This window comes from Chaetodon auriga, chromosome 3 (assembly GCF_051107435.1).
Source record: "Chaetodon auriga isolate fChaAug3 chromosome 3, fChaAug3.hap1, whole genome shotgun sequence".
Taxonomy (NCBI): Eukaryota; Metazoa; Chordata; class Actinopteri; order Chaetodontiformes; family Chaetodontidae; genus Chaetodon; species Chaetodon auriga.
This window is the reverse complement of record NC_135076.1, coordinates 3,003,987-3,021,385: the sequence shown is the minus strand read 5'-3', so window position 1 is coordinate 3,021,385 and position 17,399 is coordinate 3,003,987. Positions and strand designations below refer to the sequence as shown.

At 40.8% G+C, this 17,399-nt stretch overlaps 1 protein-coding gene across 5 annotated transcripts in view; it reads left to right on the top strand.

Moving 5' to 3' along the window:
* The window catches only part of szt2 (SZT2 subunit of KICSTOR complex), a 115,480-nt gene that overhangs the window by 66,473 nt on the left and 31,608 nt on the right, over window positions 1–17,399 (top strand). For 3 of the 5 annotated variants that reach the window (XM_076723362.1, XM_076723369.1, XM_076723338.1), the window contains 9 exons: window positions 3,817–4,008; window positions 4,823–5,022; window positions 6,340–6,506; window positions 8,634–8,731; window positions 8,868–9,000; window positions 9,670–9,800; window positions 11,745–11,792; window positions 13,481–13,602; window positions 14,493–14,678. In XM_076723362.1, the coding sequence (XP_076579477.1) occupies window positions 3,817–4,008; window positions 4,823–5,022; window positions 6,340–6,506; window positions 8,634–8,731; window positions 8,868–9,000; window positions 9,670–9,800; window positions 11,745–11,792; window positions 13,481–13,602; window positions 14,493–14,678 (1,277 nt within the window). The remainder of the gene's footprint in view (window positions 1–3,816; window positions 4,009–4,822; window positions 5,023–6,339; window positions 6,507–8,633; window positions 8,732–8,867; window positions 9,001–9,669; window positions 9,801–11,744; window positions 11,793–13,480; window positions 13,603–14,492; window positions 14,679–17,399) is intronic. The other 2 variants (XM_076723346.1, XM_076723354.1) reach the window with 2 other exon arrangements.

The following is a 17,399-nucleotide window of genomic DNA, read 5'->3' as shown; positions in this document are numbered from 1 at the left end:
GCTTTGGGATATGACTGGTGCTGGTTCTGGGGTTGTGGTTTGGGTTAGATAGAAAGTAAGGTTAAGGGTTTGGGTTAGATGAAGAGTTTGTCACACACAGGAAGTGACAAAACAAGAACCAGTCTGTACTTCTGTGGTATAAAGCTGAATACACTGGCCAAATTTTGTAAACGTGAACATGCCCAGGTTAACTGGTGGCATGAGGGTCATGACTTAATGTGGCCTTGAAGCAGTAATGTCATAAAACACAAGATAAAGCAAAACTGAAGGTCCAAAAATGTTTTCAATGATTGACCGCAGTCATTTTCTTCTTTGCTCTGTCTACATTTGTTTTCATTGACTTGTCACATATTCACACAAGAGAGCAATTACCATTACTAAAGATAAGGTAAGATAAGGCATGGCGCTGTAAGGGAAAGTACAGAAACAGCTGAATAGTATAGTCTAGAAAAATATTCTATACAGTACAAGCATGAGAATGAAAAATGCAGCATTGTATTTAAATTAGACTGGAATGGGATTATTGAATACATAAAGTGATGATGTAAAATATCTAAAGAAACAGCAATTCACTTGAGATGATCACTTTTAGTCTGTGGTCAGAGTCTATCCTTCCACTGTGTTTGGCTGGATTATTTGAGCTGAGAGAGGCAGCAAACGTGGAGAGAGAAGGGGGCATGACATGCAACAAAGGTCCACAGCTAGAATCCAATTGTGGATATTGCGGTCACTGTAGCCGTCACGCCATCTGGGCACCACAGACTGTAGCTGGTTTTAATCAAATTGTTGCAGCATTTAATCAGAAATCACAGAAAATGCACAAGCAAGAAACAGTACAAAATAATGCTGGCTCAGGGGGACAGGGGTGAAAATGGAGTGGTTTAGGGGTGAGTATTGAAAATATACATGTGTAGAATGTTCGCTGGTACACTGTGCAAATGAACTGTATTCCCTTTAAAGAGGCCCAAAATGTGCATGGAACACGGAAAATGTCCCCAAGGTAAAGGAAAGGTGAGGTCAGGGTATTAACTGTTCAGCTGCCTCACTCCTTTGTTTCTGTTGCATCTAAGGTATTAAAATATTTGTAAAGCACCTCCATCAGTAGTGCACATCCATAAAGTTGGTCCACTCGTAAGACGCTGCTTTGAAAAATGCTCAATTTTATTCCATATTTTCATTAGACAGTCCTGGCCTGGTGATCATCCACATTTTTCAAAATCCACATCTCCAGTTTGTAAAGCCAGCTTCTTGCTACATGTGGACCCCGTTTACACCTGGCATGAACGTGAGAAGCAGATCTGGATGCTGACAGCTGATCACAGGTCTTTGCAGACATCAGCTTTTAAGAAGGGTCATCATTATCTCATTTCTGCCCACATTGTAATCGAAACTCAACATGTCAACTAGGGAGGCAGACCTGAAAGAGTTGTCAACAAACATGGTGTATCTGAGGTCAAGGAAAGAGATGCAGGACACTATCAAGGGATCACCAGGATACACTACAGGACAGAAGGAGTAAGCTGGAGGCCTCTGTATTGCTAAGCTAACTGGGCTAACACTACAGATCAAACCCTCATTGGTCATGTGACTCTGCTGCTGAATGGGCTCTACTCATCATCCTTTGAAGAGGAAGAACTTGTCTTATCTTTTTGATGAGCAGCTTTGGTCTTTTAACAATTTCAATTTCCAGTCAAAAGTGGCCAGACTGTACAAATGTCATTTATACCCACCTGAGATCAGATCTGGTTGGGAAGTGTTGAGTATGCATCGACTATGTGAACAATGTGTTTTTCCTGATCCAGATAAAATATCCAGATACAGATCACATTAGTAGCAGTTGGCAGTGAGGTCTGAAAGGGTTCAAGCCCAAGCTGAGATAGTGCCATCTTCAGTTACTTTCACAGACTTAGACTTTTCATAGACAATGCTCCTACAAATCCATAAAAGTCATTATACAGGTGTTTTCATAGGCTGAGTACTACTAATCAAGACAATTCAGATTGGCTTGTGAAGTTCCTCTTTGGAATTACTAACTCATTTTGTACCAGACTGAGGTCTGTTTCATTGGTTTGTACATTGTTCTTTATCATCTTGAGAATATCAGCATTGGATTTGATTATGTTACAAGGTTACAGCAAGTGCCGAGTCATTTTATTGTATAGACCGCACTAATGTGCAAGTGGATTAATTACAGTCATAAGCGTCAAGCTACTTCATGGGTAATAGTCCAGCTATTTTATTTAAGGTCTAAATATTAAATGCCTCTAAAGTTGAAAACTGAAATCTTGATTAATGAATACAAATGTGTAATGTTAAGAGATTTTTGTTCCTGGAGGCTAAATTTGTCAATGTGACTCTGCATCATAGGGCCATAAATCCAAATTATATCTTAGTTTTGGGGACTTAAATATGATTGTGTTTATAAAGCATTATTCATACTCTGTTGGTGGTGTTGCAATAGGAGAAGAAAAGATGAATAAGATGCTGACAGCTGTTTGTGCTCATTAGATAGAGCCATTCTGAAAGTGGGAGTTTAATTCATTAAAACTTTACAGTGCAGTGACATCATAATACACAATTCCCCATCTGTGCACTTCTATACTGTTTGAAAACATGTTAACACAAAGGTTACCCTCACTAGTAACAGCATGCATGGTGTGGAATTTTGATGAAACACTGTGGTTGCTGGTGGGATCAAAGTGAGCAAAGGACAGAAGGCAGGAAGGCAGAAGTTTGTACTGATGCCAGATCACCGAAACAGCAATCACTCATCACGTCCAGTTTCAGAGTTATGCCATTATGTTGTGAACGTGAATTTTTTCATCATCCCTCTAAAGATGAACACTATTATCAGCTTGTTTGAGTGAAGTGGAAGAGGTCTGTGTGAGTCATGAGCTGGTAAGGCAGAGCCTGTCAGAGGGAGACGTGGATAGTCATTGACTTGTGCTTTGTGAAGTGTTTTCTGTCCAGTATGTGGACGCGTGCAGTGTTTTTAAGCATCAGTATGTCAGAGTCAAGATAATCGTGATCCCTCTGAATCAAGTGACACCACTGTGGAGATGAGTAATGCCTCGGTCTCAATTCGGGGCTATTGTTAGTTCTGCTGACCCAATGTTAAGACCACATTTCCCGTAAATCCTGCTGTTTCCTTGAGCACATTTAATGTTCTTGCCACGAATTGTAACCCTTAAAACTACTGTATGTACTTACCTGTCGTCATCTATTATAAAATGACTAAAACATTATTATGTGCCAAGTCAGCAGCATTTTCCTCTTTCATGCAGAGAAAAATCCTGTTGCACATATCCGCTTTTTCAGTTCCAGTTGTTTTGTTGTTGCTGATGTTATTATTCCAAGGTCATAATAAGCTGTAGTTCACATACAGACAGGTATAAGAGGCTAAATTTCCATAGCACCTTTGATGTTTCAGTCAAGTGCACAGCAATTTATTATCAACTACTAGTCATTAGATTTCTATGCGAGTTCAGAAGTAGTAAGAGAATTTCAAACAAAGTGACAACTCCATGAGGTTTTCAAAGTGCATATTTGAAATAAAAGTGCAAGAACTGTGCAGAGAAATAAATATCCACACTATCAAAAAAAACCCCTATCAAATCATTTAATTACAAGTAGACTGTGGGATCTGCATCAGCATGATGCTCAGTGTCGTCAGTCCCATATCCAGTAAGTGAATTAGGTCAGTATCAGCACTCAGTGCCAATATTGGACCCCAAATCTATGTTAACATTTTGTGTAATGTTCTATGTCAAAGTTAAAACAGACCAGTCACAGTTGTGTGTGCTTGTACTCTAACAGAGCCACAGCTGTATGTGCGGTTTGACATCTGGGAGCAAGGCAACGTCAGCCCCTTACAGCTGAGTGATAAGCTGCAGGGGGCGCTGCGCCACGCACTGTGTGATGTTGTCATGGAGCTGAGAATCTTGCCGAATCCTCTTTGTCTGGGAGTGTCCTGCCCAGCAACAAAAGCTCAGAGAGAAGAGGCTAAAGGTGAGCTCATTCCCACAATGTTATGTGTTTAACAGCAGGGGAAGAACAGTATATGACATCATGCAATCCAATGAAAGCAACACCCGATGCTGTAATGTCATCCAGTACAGCACCACACACATGAATCAACTTCTGACACAGAATCAACGACAAATATCAGCTAAACAAAGATATTTTTAACTGAAACACTATTCGTGGTACAAATCTGCTCACTGTGGCTCACAGTATGATGAGAGTACTTTGAGCTCACTTGTGTGTTTAATAGATGGAAATAAAACTTATCTTTTTGTGAATTTTTGAGATTAACTTTAAGTCATTTTGTCAGGGATTATTTTCCTCTGACAAAACTTCCAGCTGGTGTTCATTTAGTTCAATGTACATATGTCCTTAAATTGATGTTTTTAAATATTAGTTTAGATGCACTGTGGCTGTAAATCCAGCTGAGCATTTTATTTGTTCCAGTACAAAACACAGACTGGTCTTTTGTCCTGTGTGTATTTTTGTGTCAGTAGTACTTTCAAGTCATGTGTGATGTGTTTGGGCCTTCCATGTCTATATGCAACACATGGACGCAGACCTTTGGCTTAGTTGGAAAGAAAGAGAGACATGTCTTACAAAAAAATCAAATAAAAAAAAATCCAAACCCAAAGCTTAACATAACAGAATGACCTGAAACCTGTGAGGACCTGCCAGGTTGAGTAGCGGAACTCGATTGGTCACACTCGAAACGAGTCAGAGAGACACACATCATTCCACTGGGATGTAAATGCCTGTCACTCGTCTGTGACCATCTCTTTCTAAAACGTGTCTTCAGGACTCTTGATTCCTTTGCCTGAAGTGAAGGAAGTGAAGGACAGTTCCAGGCAGCGCAGCGGCTCACGGGTCTTTAAAACCAGCCCATCTCCCATCACCTTAAACCAAGCTGTTGGAAGCACCCCCATCACAGGGACCAGCACACCCGAGTCCACCACACCCACCAGCAAGAGCACCCGCCGGAGCTTCTGGGACATATTGGTCAGTAACTCCGGAGGTGGAAGGTTTTCATCACAGACCTCTGTTCTGTGGGGCCTAATCACTGGATACATTAGCAGTGCATGGATTGTAGAACTGGGTTAAATTAATACAATAGCTACTCTGTGATTACGTGCAATGAAATAGTCACTCAACTGAAACCACCTACTAACTGATACACTGCTTGGCCAAAAAAAAGTCGCCACCTGGATTTAACAGGTGAAGTGATGCACCCATCATGCCTAGTGCCTACTGTACAAGCCTGTGGGGGCAGTGCTATGATCTGGGGTTGCTGCAGTTGGTCACGTCTAGGTTGTGCAACATTATATGCCCAAAGAATGAGGTCACCTGACTACCTGAATATACTGAATGACCAGGTTATTCCATCGATGGGTTTTTTCTTCCCTGATGGCATGGGCATATTCCAAGATGACAATGGCAGGATTCATCAGGCTCACATTGTGAAAGAGTGGTTCAGGGAGCATGAGAGATCATTTTCACACATGGATTGGCCACCACAGAGTCCAGACCTTAACCCCATCGAGAATCTTTGGGATGTGCTGGAGAAGGCTTTGGACAGTGGTCCGACTCTCCCATCATCAATACAAGATCTTGGTGAAAAATTAATGCATCACTGGGCAAAAATAAATCTTGTGACATTGCAGAAGCTTGTTGAAACAATGCCACAGTGAATGCGTGCCGTGATCAAAGCTAGAGGCGGTCCAACAAAATATATTAGAGTGTGTAACCTTTTGTTTTGGTGGCGACTTTTTTTTTTGGCCGGGCAGTGTAGAATTTCCAGTGATTTCTCTAAATTTCTTTAATGTTTTAATACCAACACACCAAAATGTGTGAGACTTAAAAATGACATGATGTCCAGCCAGAGCAGCAATTGATCAATGTGTTCATTCTTTTTTAACTGTAAACTAAAACAGTCTCTGATTGTTTTGTGACACATACTAGACTTCATACTAGAAACTAGGGGTCACTTTGAGGTCAAATCCTGTTCCCTGTTCATACTTTACTTTTGGCTCACCCAGAAGCAGACACACTGTGTATTAGCAGTTTCCATTGTTATGCAGATGAAACCCTGCTGTACCAGTCTTGTAACACACTGAACCCACAGGGAGGTGACAGTCTTAGACCTTCAGAGCTAACTCTCTGCCACTCAGGGCACGTAAAACTAAAGTTCTTGTAATAAGTTATGGACATTCTGTTTCACTGAATAGGCCTGAACTTGGATCAGTAGCCTATGAGTTGGTCAAACACTGCTCAAATTGGATATTTCTGACTGGACCCTGTCCCTTTCTGTCCTTGCAGAGTAAGCCAGACTCATCAGAGCTCGGGAGCCCAAAGACAACTGATGACATTGTGCAAGAAAAAGGAGAGGAGGGCCGAGCAGCACGACGAAGACACAAGACGGAGAATGTAAAGCAGCAGTGGAGCCAGGAGAAAGCCATGGCTGTGGAGCTGGAGCAGGCCCAGAGGTGGAAAGTAACATCTATGCACTGAATTTTCACTAATGAAAACCAAAGCTGCAAAGATTTGATGAATATCACGAAAAGGTCACCCCATTACTGGAAGGGGAAAAGGTCCTTGGGCATCAAAAATACTCCTTAATCCCCAAGCCTCTGAGAGGGGCAGTGTACATGTTTGATTGACAGCTGAATCAGTAGGAACAAAGACACAATATATAAACAAATCTGAGCAGGTAAGTGTAGCCGGCTCAGCAAGGACACACAGTTTTGTTAATAGTGGTGTGGAAAACGTGCAACATGAGCCTGCATCCAAAATGACTAATGCTAAAACTGAAAAGATGGAATTTACAGGTATGTTTTGACACTGATCAACACATTTTAACATGAACAGGCCACATGACTGTGAGCAGCATGAAAAGTGATGAACCAGCAGAGGATGATCACTCTCAGTTTCCCTCAGCTGAATGGAGCTCTTCTTCTTCTCTGGTTTTTTAGGTTCACTGTCACTGTGTCATCTGTCACGTTTTCAGCAAAACCCACAGTAAACTATGTATCCAGCAAGCAAACGGCAGCCTGACAAATTCCCAGACTAGCTGGTGAACATAAATGCTAATGCTGCTCTGTTTCTGCTGGATGTGTAAGTCTGTAAATATTTGCCAACATGTTCACCATATGAACTTCACAAGATAATAACGTGTCAGGGCTGTGTTTACAGCATGTTGCACTTCCCCAAGTGGCCAAACAATCAATTAATGAAGGTATTTATGCTAAAAAATTGCTAACACTAATAATAAGACCTGGTTTCCAAACTAACAGCAGAGTCACCAACATTTTTCCCTGGTGCTTTCTTGTTTGGTGGCTGGTTGAGCAAGTCAGGGTGGAACACAAGACAAGTGCTTTGCAGACATGAAGGAGGCATTCATGTGGTTGTGTTTTTTCTTTGCTTTTGTTTTTTCTACTCGGAGCAATCTGCACTGTATTTTTTATCATGTTTTATATTCAAGGTTTATAAGATATGTTGTTTTATTTTTATTTGTTTTGTCTTTTTAACGTCTGGTCAGGGACAACACATAAAAGCCTTCAGGCTAGCGTCCAGGACAGCGTGTGTGCATCACAGAACCTCTGGTTTTTCATTTCAGCAGCCATGTAAACAGGTTTGCAGCTGCAGGGGTGCTTCATCTAGATCTGGCATGAGCAGTTCTCAGCAAAAGTGATATTTTGATGGACAGACCAGCAACATTCCACCTTTCACTCAGTTTCAGTGTCTATTTTTGTAGATTATGTCACATGAAAACACACCAGGTGAAAGGCAGAATTTTTCCAGTTTGCTCTCTCTCTCTCTCTCTCTCTCTCTCTCTCTCTCTCTCTCTATATATATATATATATATATATATATATATATATATATATATATATATATATATCTCTCTCTAAAGAGGATAAACAAAATCATGTCATCATCATAGATGGTCATTATCAAAGGCCGTGTAGAAAGAAAGTGCTAGCAGTAGCAGCGCTGCAGCAGCGTGCTGTCTGTAGCCTCCAGGTGCTACGAGGAACTGTCTCACTGCAGCAGTTCTCTGAGGTGTCATGTCACAGTGGGTAACTGCAGTTATTTATTATGGTGATCAATCAGCATTGCTAATGTAGGTTTAAAGTCCCTGGGTGTTTTTGTGCTGTGTCATGGTATGTGCACAGACAGGGGGCGCTGTCATGACACCACTGTACATTTCTTCCTTGTGGCAAGTGTTTTTTTTCTCAAAAGGTAGCGCAGATGTCATTTACAGAGCAGATCTGTGTGCTGTAGCAATTCAGTCTCAGTGGGACTAAAATGTTGCATCTGCATTTCTGTTTGAAAAATAAAGTGTATGTGAGAACTTCCGAATGTTCACATTCACAGCTGAGTGTTATGCAAAGCACCACTGCTGCAGTACCAATGGGTTAGCAGTGATATGAATTTCTTCAAGAACACTTTTCTGAAAATTGAGTGAAAGCCAGACATCTCAGCACACGACCAAGAGCTCACTGTGTTACTGACAGCGATCAACACGCCTTTAAAGCAGCAGCGTGTGTCTTTCAGGGCTGCAGGGCCGGTAGAAATGTCCTCATGCTGTGTGCTGTTTTGTGGCTGTGTAGGCGGCAGGTGTCTCAGTTGGAGGAGGGAGATGTGGGCACTCTACACCCCAGCTACCAGGTTACCTGCCAACCATGGATTACTTTTATGGCTAAACTTGGTAAGTATTCTGCATTCTCCTGAAAAAGTTGATCAGAAAGACTTGTGATGTTGAGAGGTTTGATGTTGTGTAGGCTGAAGTGCCTCTCACTCACAGCATCTCTGTTTTTCCCTCTGACCCGCCTGCTGATGAACAGGTTGCCCTTCCATTCAGCAGTGCACAGCTGAAATTGCTTCGCACTTCCTTCTGCCGTCCATCTTGGCAGAGATTGTCAATTTGGTCAGTTTTCTGGCCAGTGATACAACAGTGAAGGCATTTGAAAAGAGAAGGTGAGTTGTTTGTGCGGGGTGTGAAATGACTTTTCAAAACTCTGATTACAGCTTAAGTTCTGAATCACAAAATTTCTCCCTCCTTGTTGAGTCCCAAGTGACACATACTGCTGTGATATTTCCTTTTCTCCTGCTGTTTAGTGCCAAGGTTTTAATGATCTTGCCTAGTTGCATAAACTGACTTCAGCTGACATTTTAACTGCTGTTGCTGCTTACATACTAACTTCGGCTGTCTCAGGCACTTCAGCTGAAGTTTTTATCACTTCCAATTCAGATGACATTTCAGCTGCTTTCATCAATGATGGTTCCAGTTATGTTGGTGGTTCTTGATCACTACACTTAAACCAAGTTTAAGTACCACTGCCTTTGGTGCTTACATGTCGACTGACTTTTTAAGCTGTTTTCACAGACAGTTCACTTGCTGTCTCAATGTGTTTAAAGACAAGTAATTCAGGTGCATACAGGGCTTAGACTTGAAACTAAACTGAAACTAGTTTCTACTTGGTGTTTAGTTGCATGAAAATGTCCTTAGTGTTTGTCTTTCCTTAATAAGCTGAGCAAAGGAGTAATGTCCATAGAAAACGTCATGAATAGAAATGAAGTAAGGCTTCAGTTCACCTCAACACTTCAAGGTTTCTTTCTGTTCCCTCTGTGTCTGAAACCCTTCAGCTGCCCCCCATCTGGAGACGTGTTTGTCCCGTTCCCCCTCGTCCAGAACCTCACCCAGCCTCCAGGTGCTACAAGGAGCTTCATTCTGATTGGACGAAACTTCCATCAGTGGCACTGTAGTACAGAGCAAGGTAAATGCTAACACCATTGTCTCTCAGCATTGACAGCAGTTTCCTATTGTATCAGTGCTCATCATGTGCACTGCTTAGTGAACTGTACAGCGTCCACAGTGATTATAGTCATTTAGGTTTTGACATACGGTCACTTATGACTGTTTACTTCTTATTTATGTCTTTGCACTGGTGAAGGATGTAGTCAGAGGCAACACGTGTGCAGGTTGTCTGGACGTCCGTCCCATTCTCATGAACATGATATCTCAGGAACACCCTCAGGGAATTTCCTTAAATTTGCCATAAATGTCCACTTGGACTCAGGGATGAACTGAAATGTGGTGGTCAAAGGTCAAAGGTCACTGTGACTTCTCAAATTTATTTTTAGCCAAAACTCAATTCAAACACAAATTATGACAAACTTAAGCACAAATGTTTAATGGGATGAAATGATGAAGTGATGAGATTTTATATCCAAAAGGTCAAAGGTCAACTTCACTGTGACATCATAAAGTTCTTCAAAAACACTTTTCTGACCATTATTCAGATTGTGACCATATTTCACATTCGGTCAGATACTGAATTGATGCCACTATTCTTGGGTGTCCACCTTCAAACTGTGCTGACTGTAAAGATCTTCTGTGCTGTCAGGTTTAAGATGATTTAAAATCTGTAGCTTCTTTGCAGCAGCATCCATATTTGAAGCATTGTAGTCGGCCACAGTCTCATTGTTTCTGCTGATATTGAACTTCAGATGATTGTTGTTGCACCATGTGATGAAGCTCTCCATCAGTCCTCTGGACTCCTCTGGAAAACTAGTCTCTAAGTGAAGCCAGCATGTTTCTCAGTGGAAGTGATTCACTGGAACCATATTATCAATGCAGTGCAGACCTGTTAACCCTCCCATTTTATTTCCCCGTAAATCTTGTGTATTTTTAACCTTTCTTAAAAAAAAAAAAAATGTTGGCTATAACATTGACAAGAAGTCTATTTGATGCATGTGCAACATTCCCTTCCAGTACAGCAGTTGGCAGTATGTAGAGCATTAGCTGTAACACCTATTGACACGGAGTCGTTCACTCAAATGGCACCTGCCAATAAAACAAGAAGACTTTCTGGATTGTATTTCTCACACGAAAAAACTCTAAACTATTGTTCAAAAGCAGTTTCAAATCCAAACAGTGAGTTAATTACAGCTGAATTTATCATGAGGCCTCCACACCCTTATCCTCATACAGGACTAGCAGCACAGTGACAGGTTTACAGCTCAGTAACTGGATGTTTGTTTTTCCACAATGCTTTCTGGGACCTGTCCTTCACTGTTGGCTTCTCGCAAAAAAAAATCATTTTGTTTTGTTTACTAAATCCACTGAACTCCACTGACTTAATGTCAGTCCAGATGCTGGAAATGCCCCAGCTGGTCCTCTATTTCAGAATATTCTGTGTTGACAGTGAGATGGAACCTCGTTTCTAAGTCATAACCATGAAGTGAATCGAAATAAGGGCTTTAAATTTGAAAAGATAGATAGTGAGGAAAATGAATAGAACTATTTACAGTGTAATTCTTATTATTAATTATTATTATTATGATCTCAGAACGTAACGGTGACCATAAGACACGTATCCAGAGGAGCTGATATTGATTCATGTTTGCATAGGCCTATGCGAGTGTATGTCAGTGTGTGAAGACTCGAATGAACCTCTGTCAGCACCATGTTGCTAACACCTGTTTTGACCGTTGGTGTAGTGTAGAGGAAGAGGTCCAAGCATGAGTGTTCTGTGTCACAGCTTTCAACATGCTCTCCTCGCTGCTGCTCTCTGACTCTGTGTTTCTCTGTCCATGCTAGCAGCTGGCTAACATAACTGTGCTATTTTGCAAGTGTGTGCTTGCATCAGTTTGTGCTGAGCCGTGTGTTTCACTGTCCATGCCGCCTTGCTGTTTGTACCATCTCTGTTTGCCTACAGAAGACAGTTCAGATGAGGAAAACACCCCAGTGCTAAATAGGTTCACACGTAAGTTGGCCTTTCAGCTTAACAAATTGATGCTGATGGGATTTGTTGTTTTTGTTTTTGTTTTGTTTTGCTAAAAATGTAGTATCTAATATTTATTTTCTTTATTAGATATATGTATTAGTTAGCAAACAGCACTTGAAAGTGGTTAAAAAGGCAAGTAGCTACCAAAAGTCAAATTGCTTTATGTCTTTACATCAGGCTTAAAACAAAGACATTGGGCCTCCTTTTGCGAGTGAAGGTGTGCGGCACAAAGCACAGTCAAGAAGAGAACAGGAGTTTCTGTGTTTTTGGAGTGTTAAGGGTTAATAAAAGGAAATATTGTGGCATGTGAAACAGTCAACCAGATTTTCTCATCTTAGCTGCCACTGACTTCTTCAGTGGCACATTCTGTCAGCTGTTGCTAACAATAATTGTGTAAAGTAGCCTGATGGCAAGTCACAACGATCGTGCAGCTGTTGTCAGGTTAACCTGTCTGCAAGTTGGTGTCTGCACTCAGCCAAAGATCATTTGTGAATGAAGAGTCTCCCTACTGTGCAATCAGAGTGGACTGCTTGTTTTTGCACATCTAAATACTCAAGTAGAGCGGTGAATCCTGTGTGGTGAAAAGATCAGCTGATAGTGTTACATCAGAATCTCCCAGTTCAAATTTTATTTATATCATCACAGTAATTTAAGCTCGTCAACTGAGATTTTGATCAGGACCTTGAATTTGGATCACGCATCTCATGCCACAGTCAGTAGGATGCAGGTTTTATTTCAGTGAGTCAGATACATTCCATATCTTATGGTGATATTTATATATTCATTTCACTTTGTATACTGAGCATCATCCTTTATAACTTAAGTCAATTGCAAGAGTATGCTAGTAAAATATACTAAATCAATATACTAAACCCAGCACAGGCAGTCCTCAGTGTGCACAGCTGTGCTTTGTGCTGCATGCCTGCATGAAATGAGTTTCTTTAATAGGCAATGAAAATAAAGACACTGACAACTTAACAAAACAACAAAGACATAGAAATCCTAGTGCTGTTTTAGTGCTCCAGTTCAGTAATAAATAGCCCCAAAGCTGCAGGAAAAAAGAACTTTTCGCCTTTGCTTTAAAAAAGTTCAGAGTTGAAGCAAACATTCAGTCTTCTGGAAGTTGAAATACTGTTTGACCTCACAATTCTGTTTCCTTCCTGCTAAGATGTAATATCCACAACATGTAGATATCGAGATACTGGAATCTGACAAATGCGTTATTGAGGAATGCACAGAATAACTACCCTCCATGTTTGTTCTCCCCCACTCATCGTGTTCAGCACATTTTTTTCTCCTAGAAAAAGCAGGAATTACCAAACCAGCAGTACTTATTCTTGTAATAGGTAAAGCCCTCACCCATTTTTCAGCCAAACCTTGGGAACCTCTCAGGGAATCCTGGATAATTCAGTGCTTTAGGCCTCTGGGCTTATGGAGCAGTTCCCCAGTAAATGTACAAATGGCAGTGAATCCATGTAGAAAGTCGACCTCATAGTCATGGCCCAGTGCTGTCTGTTGACTGTAAGCCTATAGTTAGGTAAAGAATACATGAAAGAATGTCCTGACAGTCAGGAGGGAGTCCATTTTAAAGGACTTGCCACGGCGTGCTGTCTGGCTTTGATTCCCATTTCTTTCCGTTTCACTGAGTTTCTCTCTCTTCTGCTCAGCTCATAAGGGCTTCCAGCGCTTCGAGGCTCTGGAGCAGAGTGATTGGTTCAGTCCCAGCCAGGCCGGGGCAGGGCTGGCCCCGCGCCAGAGGTTCCTCTTCATCAGTATCCTGGACAAAAAGGTGACTTGGCAAGTGTATTGTGAATAGCCCTCAGGCCAAGCAATGAACAAGACAGAGCTCTTCCAAATTCAAAAGGTCATGTTTGTTTCATCTGTGAATACATCTGTGACCGCTGAATTACAGTTGTATTAAATGCAGAAGTGCATGTCTCGCTGGTCCTCTGCTCCGTTTAACACACACAATAGAAAGTCTCACCTCTTGTAGTGTGACAGCATGCAGATGCAGATTTGTTTTGACATATCTGTCAATGAGACTTCTTCCTTTGAGGCCAGCAGAGGACCACCATAGTGAAGGACAGAAGCAAAGCACCAGGTAGATTAACAGCAGTGGCTAATTCATAGCTTTTTGGGGAGGACAGTTTAAACCTTCGTACCATTTGTCTGACCTGAGTTTAAAAGTTAGTGAGGTGCAGTGTTATGGTAGTGGAATAACATGTGACTTCTGTACTAAGTTCTATTTAGTGCATATAAATATGAACTGAAGTTAACTTCATACATAGCCTACATTTCCAGACATTTGATCACATGACACTCCCTTTAAGAAATCCAAATGCCATTTCTCAGGCAGCGTGTGTGTGTGTTTTTTATATATATATATATATATATATATATATATATATATATATATATATATATATATATATATATATATATATATATATATAGAGAGAGAGAGAGAGAGAGAGAGAGAGAGAGAGAGAGTTTGTACAGTTGTAGTGTCTTATGGCCATTCTTTAAACAACATTTAATCAGGTTTTACAATACATTTACATTGAAAACTTTATTTTTGCATAAAACAAAAAAAAATGAAAGACTGGATGAAACGTATTCTGAATTGTATGTGTAACAATGTTTTTGACATACATCTTACTGTAACCATCACTGCTTTAGGTGACTCTGTACAGCTACAACTGGTCTGTGGACCTGGGCACCTCTCTGAATCGTGAGCTGGTCCGCCTTGTTAAGTGGCAGAACGCGAGGGCTCATGTTGTCCACTGCCTGCTCAACCAGAAGATGGGCCTCTTCCATCACTACTGCTTCTCTGATGCACCCATCCATGAAATGGATTCCAAGCAGGTAAAGACACTGACACGTCTAAACCAATTCAGTGGTCATTATTTGTTTCTTCAGTCCACTGAGAGTTAGTGGTCTCTTCTTTGAACCTGATGACCATCAGTCATAACATTGTAATTGAACTGAAAACTGTAAAGCTTTCAAAACACTATATGAACATTAATTAAAATGAAAGGAATGATTGACACATATAATGTAAGAAACAAAAAGCATAGAAGAGGAAGCCTCTCTTGGGCATATTTGTGGAAACAGCATCTCAGCATGGACCCTCTGGGTGGGTGTTTCATGGCAGGCTGGGAACAGGCTTTCATAGGAGAGGTCACTGTGTCTGTGGTGGAGCTCTGATGACTGGAGAACATCATACTGCATAGCCTAGAGACATGGATACAAGCTGTTTCTCTTTTGAAACAGTCGCTATCAATCATTAGTAATTTCATCTTTCCATCCTTGACAACATCCAACATTGAGTAGGACCACTCGTGCTGTGTCATTAGCAGCTGCTGCACACTCAGTGCTGTGGCGGTCCTGTATCGTAGAATGTTGGCTAACCTGTGTTAGCTGTCATGGTCCACATGTGGTGACAGCAAATGGACAGAAGGTCGAAAGCTCACAGCAAAGGCTTGATGTGTGACTTCAGCACTGCAGAAGTTACCCCATAATGCCGGTCATGATCTGGTGTTCTCAAATGACAGATGGGACTGCGTTGGCTGCAGTCAACTACTGTGGGTGCTTGTGGAATATGAGAGGGTCTTGTGTTTTTATTAGTTGAGTCAGCATTAATAATCGGCACAGTAATCAGAAAGTAACCACTGCACATTAAAAATGTTCTCATTTGGATCATATTATGAGGATAATGTTACAAAATGATGTTTTCCCTGTTAAATCATAGAAATTCTAACCGTTTAACATAATCAATACAATTAGATATTTTACTACCAAGTGATTTATACTGTAAAATGTTGAATTTAATGAAGAATTAAAATTTTAGAGGCACAGGAAAACATTAAGATCAGGAGTAAAGTTTTACTGTTAATACATACTTCTTTTTCTGGCAGCATAAGATAAAATGAGACAGAAAGAGCGTAGCAGCACTTTGAGGATAAAACAAAGATTTCCTCCATCAGCATTTGTTCCCTCACAGACGTTACTACTTTTACAAACATGCTGATTGTAGTGGTTGCTACTCTTAAGAATTGATGTTATATATGTGCCACCACCTGCATTAATTAATTAGTCAATGAATGAATTGATTAATTAATTAGGAGGAAAATGAATTTGATCAAATGAATCTTAAAGCTCTGAATACACTGACCTCCACCTCTATCATAAAGGATCAAACAAATCCAACTTGGCGATAAGTGAAGATACTCATTGAGCTGCCTAAACTCAGAGATGAATAAGGACCACTGAGCATATATACAACTAGAATGATTGAATACATGAACGCAGGAATGAATGGGTAAATTAAATGAACAAGTTATTGCTGATAGAATGAATGAATTGATGAAAGTTCAATCAATCAATCGATCAAAAATGAGACAAAAGCTCAAAGAGGGAAAAATAACTACAACTAATAAAAAGCCATGATTTTTAGAATGAGCTGCATCAACTCTGAGACAGAACACAAGGAGGATGGTGAGTTCTGACTGCTTCTGGGGTGATGAAGGGCTGATGATGACACAAACTTCCAGGAAAGCGTGGAGCAGGGCGAAGCAGACTCTGTGATCCTCAGTTGCCAGGGTGACAGTCAGAGGAGAACTGCTGGAGGTTCAGAGATTCCCCAGGAGGATGACTGCAGTCTCCAGCTGAGGCCTCACAGCACACACACTGGGTGTGTTCCGGTCTTGTTGTGTTCAGTGGCGGGCTGCAGAGGTTGGATTCTGGAGCTTGAACCAAATAATCTTGAGAGGTTTAACCACATGAAAAAAATGGCAGACTAAAATATCAGATTATTCATATGACAAATGACGTGGCTGATGGTACTCGGCTTGTGGCTTTTAAGCATCTTTCCAGTCTTTCTTCTTGGTTTAGAGTTCTTGCTGGAGTTTCAGCTGTCAGCAAAGTAAAAGTGACAACAGCTGATGCACCATGAATACACCAATGGCTGGTAAGGCTGGAAGGAAGACAGAAAAAAATAAAACAGGGCAGAATAAAAAGGATCCTGAAAAGAAAAGGCCAAAGAGCAGAAGAGATGGAGAACAGAAGAGAGCAGGAGAATACACACACATCTTTCTATGCTGTGTGTGTGTATTATTACCAAGACATCCATCCATCTGTCCATAAGAGGACAGTCATGTGAACAACAGCAAGATCTTTTGGGAAACAGCTTCATCAGAGTAGATTGTTGCTTAAATGACATGCTCTAATGACATAATTCGAGGACAATTTGAAACTGATTTCTTGTTTTTCCCTAAATATTCTATCTGTCTGCATTTGCTGGATATTCTGTTTTACTGAGAAGGTCACTCTGTAGCAATGTGCAACCCTGTTAATGAACAGATTTTGAAACAGACTTTGAGTTTCCATAATATTAAAACTGAAACTACAAGGTTCGTATTTTTACATATTTTAGAAGACAGTTCTGACCATTTCAGACATCCGTGGTGAAAAAAGGAGAGGAGAGAGAGGCGCTCACTCAAAGGGCAAAGTGGCTTTTCCAGGTTGTTTCAGTCTTTATCTGAAGAGACTGTGTTTAATTCAAACTTCACACTTAAGTTCTCTCGT